Source organism: Bolinopsis microptera, chromosome 5, assembly GCF_026151205.1.
Source record: "Bolinopsis microptera isolate Bmic1 chromosome 5, MBARI_Bmic_1.0, whole genome shotgun sequence".
Classification (NCBI taxonomy): Eukaryota; Metazoa; Ctenophora; class Tentaculata; order Lobata; family Bolinopsidae; genus Bolinopsis; species Bolinopsis microptera.
The window spans coordinates 15,370,752-15,379,076 of record NC_087076.1 but is presented as its reverse complement, the minus strand read 5'-3'; the positions used below and the strand labels follow the sequence as shown (position 1 = coordinate 15,379,076).

General features: G+C 36.6%; 1 protein-coding gene and 1 long non-coding RNA gene across 2 annotated transcripts; both read left to right on the top strand.

Annotated features, from left to right (window-relative positions):
* Positions 1-3,372: 3,372 nt before the first annotated feature.
* On the top strand, positions 3,373-4,819 carry LOC134816025 (uncharacterized). Its single transcript, XR_010160340.1, has 3 exons — positions 3,373-3,661; positions 3,809-3,966; positions 4,136-4,819. It is a non-coding gene; the product is annotated as an uncharacterized LOC134816025 (long non-coding RNA).
* Positions 4,820-4,834: 15 nt separating this feature from the next.
* Positions 4,835-6,192, top strand: LOC134815480 (uncharacterized). The gene is made up of 5 exons (XM_063824016.1): positions 4,835-4,849; positions 5,071-5,225; positions 5,372-5,544; positions 5,739-5,944; positions 6,067-6,192. Exons 1-5 carry the CDS (start codon positions 4,835-4,837, stop codon positions 6,190-6,192), a joined length of 675 nt encoding a protein of 224 aa, XP_063680086.1.
* Positions 6,193-8,325: the final 2,133 nt, after the last annotated feature.

Sequence of the window (8,325 nt, the reverse complement as noted above, 5' to 3'; positions counted from 1 at the left end):
GAAACAGTTATATTGTAGTAATTGAAAGTATTAAAACTATGTTAATGGAAATACAAACATTCACAACTCCGACTTCCGGTTATAGCTGCAGCTGGTCTAATTCCCTGGTAGACTACTCGCCATCGAGGTGGTCAGAAATCTGATGACCCTTCCTGCTACGAGGATAAACACAACCAAAGTAACCAAAGTAAGTAAGTTTTAACAAGAATTGAAGGTACCAGTTATATCAGTAATAAGGAAAAACACAATGATTATCTGTGGTTCCATCCTTATGTAGCAAAGAAACGTTTTATAAATCTTTACTCCACTGGGAAGTATGAATAAATTAAATTTTGTAATGTTGTTTTTATTCATGATTAATATTTGATAAATTATTACCTTTAAATTTGATGGAGAAATAGTTATTTTTCCATGTAGTGTGATGATACTTTGTAGACATTAGTGATAATGTTATGTCATAATTTTTACTTTACTTACTTTACTTTAAAAGTATGATTTACTTTTATTCCCCGAAGTGCAAAGGACCTGTGAATAATTTACGGGCGATGCTTACCTAGCTTGCTAATTATTGCTTGTTTCTCTTTGCATGCACGCACACGAATAAAACATTTTATGTAATAAGCTTTGACTTCACATAGCCATGTGTCTACGCGTACTGCGTGACGCGCTTATTTCACAATTAGCCTTCGGCGGTCGCGCGCTACTGCAAGCGAGAGGGCTCTGGTTAGAGCAAAATTGACACACGCTGTAACCCCTTTTGATCGCGTGCATGAGAAGTATACAACGTGTAGCAAAATAAACTCGAATCTTGAATCCTACATATTTATTTTATTTTTGGAAATTTCACACACGCTGTAACCCTTTTTGATCGCGTGCACGAGAAGTATACAACGTGTAGCAAAATAAACTCGAATCTTGAATCCTACAATTTTTTTTTTTTGGAAATTTCAAACAATGTACACATGATTGTTACAATGACCCTATATAAAAAAAAGCTTTCTAAAAATCAATATATTCCCTATCTCAAATATTGAAAGAAACACTACTGGGCCGCGAATCAAACAATTCTTCTCGGTAGATCGGCAAAATTGGAAATGCACCACTGGGCCTCGCCGAGCTGCGAAGGATTGACATCGTAAATCAATTGATCATCATAAATTTCACATATAATAGCCATGAGTCGGTAAGCGCGCGCTATAATTGACCATTGTTATTGGTCTGGCCTGTCGCGCGCTGCTTCATTTCGAGAAGAAAGCTTGTCATATGTTGTATGACCCGCCGCGCACGAAGTGCGCGGCTCCCCTTGTATCGTCAGGACGATAAAGGTAGTGAAACGACCGTGGGGGTCGCAACGTGATACAAAAACTTGTTAGGTCCAGTATAACCTAAAATGTCGCCCAACTAACAAAATAAAAGAGCTAGCATGTTCATAGTCTAGTTCAATTCAAACGCACTTGTAGCGCGATGCACTACTGGGTCGCGCGCGCATCAAATAATGCTTCTCGTAGATCGGCGAGATGCTTCGGTAGATCGGCGAGATGCACTACTGTGCCTCACCGAGCTGCGAAGGATTGACATCGTGAATCAAAAACGCACATACTTATGCTGTACGAGAATAGCTATAATTCTACGTCATATTAAAAACTCAACATCATTTTTGAGATACAAAAATAAATTTTATTAAATTTTAAGGAATATCAACAGTCAGCACTGGATTGGTTTAAATCTAAATCATTAATAATAACTGTTGGCATAACATAAGCTGTTACAGTAGTGTAGTGTATAGTAGTGCTGCGATTTACTGAAGGGTACCCTTAGAAAATTTCAAATTTTTTGGCAGGATCCCTCGATTACAGATTTTCCGATTATTGGTGTCCAGAGACTTAGCCAGGATTTTCCGTTGAAGCATGCATTGTCCCAGCCGTGATCATCTAAAGCTGGGTAATTCACATGATTGACGATCAACCATGGAGCAAACTCAAAGCAACTCCGAAGATTAAAGATTGTGGTCACTAAATGCGTTTTCCATGCATCCTAGCACAGAACTTTTCAGGAAAAATATTGTTTTCTTAGCCGATTTTGTGGATACAATTTTTGAATTTTTCACCTTTTCAAGCCCCAAGATTCACAAGATAACCCATGTAACTCCAAGCATGGTGGCAACTGTGGCTTTTGACTCGTTTCTGCACTTGCTGCAGTTGAAATTTGGTGATTGATATCAATGTGAACACTAAAAGCTTGTGCTTTTTTCTTAATAATATGAACATTATTACATTGTTAAATTTTCAAGAGCAGGAAAAGTGTTTCCTGGAGCAGGCATTGCCTGCTTTTGCCACAGCCTAGCTATGTCCCTGCTGGTACCATGACTGTTCTGTTACCTCTGCTATGTGACAGTGGTGTAACGTTGCCTGTTGGCACCCCTGCCGAAAATGCGCCCCCCTGTTGGCGCCCCTCCCCTTTTGGCGCTCCTCCCTAAAATTGAACAAATTTGGTGATTTTAGAGAATACGCCGGTAAAATCTCTAATAAAGTGTGTTTCTAGAGCAAAACGCGCAGTTTTGCTAGTACCTCAGTTAAGTTTTTCAAAATTGTCCCACATTCAACGACGATTTTGCGCCCCCCCCCCCTAAGATGGCGCCCCCGCACACCTGGGTTGGCAGGGCCCTTCGTTACGTCACTGCTATGTGAAGGGTGGCAGCATTTTTATGAATTTGAGACTAAAAAGTGTACAATATCTGAACTAACTCTAAGTACTGTTAATGAATAGTAATGTTATCAGTTATGCCATGGTGGTGAATTCATTTGTTACTGCCAAATGAATCTAACTATGTAGACAAAATTGCCTGATGGCGAAAGAGCAAGTCCAAATGTTTCCTTTCCTCTTGTGAATATAGTTTGGCAGGGGTCATGTATCAATCAAAGGATTTTAAAGACTTCAATGAAGCAGTGTCAGAAATATTGATTACAGATGTTCAATAGCTATGCAACTAGTTGTAACAATACTCAATGATTGTACTTTTACTACAATCTACATATTATCTCAGCAGGCTTATATCTAACAAAGCAATAACCTGAGTACTGCATGCTAATTTAACTCTCTCTCTCTAGACTTTACCATGTGAACTGATTCCATTAATGCTTGTGACAATTGTGACAAAAGTGAGGTCGATTTGGTTTAAAGCTTACTGATATAAGGTACTGTCATTCAAAAATCGGTATTACTATATTTAAATATTTATGATATCACTTTTCCTCTATAATATCTTATGTACACAGTCGTACTGAAAAATATTTTAAAATATAAAATATGGTGCTATTCGATTATTCAGATCAACACGTAATATAAATGTGCCATAAATTATATTGCCTGTGTCCAAAACTTTACAAATCTGTGTTTTTGTTTCTTAGTGAATTATGGTATAAATAGTATTAGATTACCAGTTTTTTATGCCACTTAGAATAAATATATTATGTCCTTGTTATTGTAATGAATCGCAATATTATACAGTGATCTCTTTCAGACATGCAGCAATACACACGAACTAGTTGCTTTGGATTCTGGCTGAACATCAGACTTCTTTCTTATGGCACGAAAACGACCAACATTTTCAAAGATCTTTTTCGAGGATTTACATTAAAGCACCTTGCAGAATCATTTCTTGGTATGAGATCAACATTCATGATTAAAATATTATCATCATCATCATTGCTATAAACTACAAAGTGATGAGTGACAAATAGATTTCAAATCAAGTGATTTTACCTTTCAGATTAAACTTCATGAGAGTGTAAACTTAAACTTTTCCAAGGTCGTGAAATGAAAAAAGTTCAGTCGTGTGATGAGTTGACAGATCAACAAAAAAAGACACGTATTGAGTGGATTATTGCAGAACTACAAGACAATGATATTTTACCTTACAACTATGTGTACGACAGAGATCGCTTAGTAATCGGTGACCAGGAGGAGGTTAGTTTAACTTTTTGCCAGTTTTCAGCTCACAAGAAGTAAATAAATAATTGAAATTTAAATGGGTCAGTGAACTTTTTAGCATTGTTAAGGTGATATATGATCCACACCGACTGTCTATTTTTATAGGAATGATCTTTAAAGTTGTAACTCAGCTTTCCCAATCAAGATATCCTGGTTCCTTTGGAATCTAGTAAAATACGACATTCGTGAAACGTGGGACAAGACAGGAAAGTACCATGCCAACGAGTTTATGATATTAAACGAGTCCTATTCCTGGATACCACAACCCAGACCAGAGAGTCCAGGCTACACTGATGGTAACAACTACTCCTACAAACAAATGCAAAATCAGGCGAGTGTCGTTTTATACAATTGGATGTTTAAATGGATAACGGAATAATTGTATTATTCCTTTGTTTAAACTAAGCCTTCAGTAAATTCGTATCTTATCCTAAGATTCTGTCAGTGATTTTCCAGATGATTATTTTAAATTTGAAAGAGCTTTAATCAATTACATAATGCAGGAAAAGCAGCGAAAATTGAAAGACAAGAAAAAGAAGATGAAACCCGAAGAATCAGTCATTGAGGTACTTGTTTAATTAATCCAGTCTTCAGCTAATCTGTTAATCATCTCCGACAGTGAACATTACATTCCGTTTAATCACATGCACTCACTTTATTCCTGTTCTAATCGGCTTATACACGCACTGGATTCATTTATGCTTCTTACCATTTGATAGCATGCATAATATGATTATTGATCTGATTCTATTGTCATTTATGCAATGTGTATTGGTATGCTTGTAATATAAAATAGCAACAATGGACTAAATATTACTATAATCAGCATGATATATTGTGGATGATGGAATCGGTTGTGGTAAATTAGATCATGAAATAGTAGTGCAGTGGTCTGAATCATCTGTGTAGACCACATCGTTTTTAGATTAATAATTTTCTGGGTTGATAGTGTAGTGGTACGTCAAATTAACAATGAGCGTTGTTGAGCACAGGTAAGTTTCATTAAACTGCATTAAAAGACTCGTCAGACTTCATCTCACTATTCATATAATTCTAGTGAATGCATCTTTATTATTCCAGGCGATACAAATATACATCGATCATGAAGGTTCAAGTGGCAAACGATCACCACCCCTAAACGATATTGAAGATCTCTCCGACACAAGAATACTCCTCAGATTAATAAACGCTCTCTTCCCCTCCACTTTTACACCTGAGGTCCTCCTTAACGACAGGTCAGTAGTTTCTAGTTTCTTGCTAAACTAACAGTTGTACTAGTGCTGTTCAAATAAGCTTTTGGTTTCTCAATTCATACGCCATAAAGTAAGATTCAATAAAAGTGTTATCTATTTTTTTTGTTTTAAATAGAACTGCTGTTCAGATGGACAATAAGACTAGCACTGGATCTAGTGGGTGAGATGATGGGAGTTGACCACAAGGTGGACAGTGAGGACCTGGTCCACTGTGATCTCATGGCTATCTGCGCTTTCTTTATTGCCCTCCTCATGAGAGGTCTGCAGTTCAAACAGGCACTTGCTGTCGTCAACCGAGTAGGTAATTCTGAGCTGTCCTGCGAGCCCTTTTATCATCCTCCCCCCTTTTAACAAGAGCTTAGTTTCTACATGTACTTGTTTTGTTCAGCAAATACGTAATAAACGTGCTTGGTGAATCGCATTAAATAATAAGAATATACTTAGGGTATTATTTGTGATGAAAACTGTAATAAAGTACCACCGTCTGTGTTCCAGATTCGCTGCAAGACAAGTTAGTTCTAAACACAAAAGCGCTGGAAGAGTTACCCAACATCGCACAGTCTCTTGACATTATCAGACAGAAGAAGGAGTACACGCTGAAGATAGAGGTTATTGGAAAGGAGCTGTCAAAGTTGGAGGGTGTTCATGAGGTCCCCAAAATGAGGAGCTGGTCCAAGAAACTGTCAGTTCTCCAAGCACAGGTGGAAATTATGTTTTGAGTATATTAAATATAATACTATTTTGCGGAACAGTGGATCAGATTTAAAGTTTTCTTCACGTTCTATAACTATAATTTGTATAATTTTATTTAAATATTTATCAGGTAAACGAGGATATCAGTACGAAGATAAGGGACAGGTTTGAAGTAACGGACGTTCCTCGCTCCACGACTATTAACAGTCTGGTCAAGTTCATGTACATCAACCTCAACCTTACTACAGGTGAGTAGGAGAACTGATTGTTATACGAGATCAATATATTATCTATCACGTGGTTGATATCACCTGATGTTATATTATCACAATTTAGGAAGTTATTTGGTGATGAAGGACTGATTTCAAAATGATGGCCATATGAAATAGTAAAACAACTTTTTGGAGACAAGACTGAATGATAAAATACCAGAATTATTAAAAACGAATTACAATTTGGTTGGCCTGTAACACTTAATAGCATATAATAGTACACACAAGATAATGATAACCACAAATCAGAAAACACAGAATACCACAAAAAATACCCCATTTTAGTTCAAATTAAATCATACATCTAATGTTTTAGGGACCTCTTTCTTAAACTCTTTTTTTCGATCTCTCTTTCGTAAAGTAAACGGTAGTACAACGCACACATTCACCAGTACAGGTGCCCAATCAAGAGTCCAATGAGTTCCGTGACCAATGATTATTCCTATTATCTGTAACAAGATGGAAGCTAAAAATAGAACTATGCAGACGGCTCTTTTAACGTCGCTCGTTGTACATTTTCCGCATGTCAGACAACAAACTATGTAACTGCACATACTGTAACTGCACTGATGTGGAAGCAAGTCTCAGAACAGGTTCACGTGTCCAATGCGTTCATGCCTGGGGTGACGAACACGTTACGTTCACGTATACTTCTACTGCTTGAGTACTTGTAGTCGAGCGCTTTGAACTGCATACTACAATTCTCTGCCTGACTATTGCAAATTAGATGGATTGGTATGGATTGATAAAAATCTATCCTACACATACCTTTTGGCCGGGTATTGGCAATGTTCAGATGAAACGAAGAAACATTATTTCCAACGGTAAGAAAATGATGTAGTACGAAACACAAGGGACGAACAAAGAAAAAAGCACTTATCCGACAAACTCGATCACAGCGTCTTATGACTTAATGCTAAGTGCAGATCAAAAGCATAAATATTGAATATACTGCTCAATGTATGATTCCACGCAATTTCTGGTGATCATGCCAGCCAAACGGAGTTCTTCCTGTACCCGGTGTCACAACATTCTGGTGAAGTTCATGTACATTTTACATTGTACATTGTACATTGTACATTGTACATTGTACATTGTACATCAAACCCCTATCTGACTACTGGTAATTTATAGGGAGAACTAATTAGGAGAGATCTAGATATTATCCTCTATCACGTGGCTCATGTTCATATCACCTGATCTTATAATACTTTTCGGGATGAGTCTTAATTTTGTAAATACAACAGAGATCTAATGATAAGATAGACAAACATCTCATGTTAAAAAATAAAATACTGAAATGATAAATTACAAATTGGTTGGTCCATAATTCCCAGCATATGTACATACTATACACACAGTCACAAGATCAATATTATTGCCAAAATAGGGAAAGTTTGAAAACCCAAAATGATCCCAAAAATACCACCATGTTTGTTAAATTATATCATAGTTTGACGAAACTTGAACTTAATCCTTAACTAGTAGTTCCCCGACCTCATTTTTCCAACCTCGTAAATGGATTATTCACATAATATTCAGACATTTATAAGTAATATGGCATCCATTTTTAAACTTTTCCCAATCAGGTCTTTAGAGAGATTCCTTTTATCGTAAAAGATTGGAAATTAAAAAGAAGACTATGCAGACAGCTCTCCTCACCGCTTGTTTAACATAATCCCGCATTGAGAACAGCACACATATCTGTACACTACTGTATTTATCTGCTAAAAAGATGTTGTCTTGAATACCTCACAGATTATCTTGATTCTAAACTATCAAAATTTGTAAAGTTATTGTGACACAACAGGCATAATATACGTCATAAGTGTTGCACTTGTAGTTGTATACCACTCCCTACTCCGTACTTGATCACTTTACAATGTACATTTTCAAAACAAATGTGCAACAAATAATGATTTATCAATATTAATCCTAAACACTTACCTTTGCTGAATGTTCAAGATGAAACGAAGAATATAAATTACCACAAAGTAAAGCATATATATGCTAGTACGAAATAAGACGAATAAAGAATAAATCAATCAGGCCGAAAACATGGTCACAGCGGTTTATACTGCTCAATGTACGCATTTCCAGTGATCCTGCGCAAGATG

What these genes read in the sequence shown, in the direction of transcription:
- LOC134815480 (XM_063824016.1), top strand. An exon ending in TGCTGTCGTCAACCGAGTAG is followed by an intron (nt 5,545 to 5,738) that starts GTAATTCTGAGC and finishes TCTGTGTTCCAG; the next exon opens with ATTCGCTGCAAGACAAGTTA. An exon ending in TGTCAGTTCTCCAAGCACAG is followed by an intron (nt 5,945 to 6,066) that starts GTGGAAATTATG and finishes AATATTTATCAG; the next exon opens with GTAAACGAGGATATCAGTAC.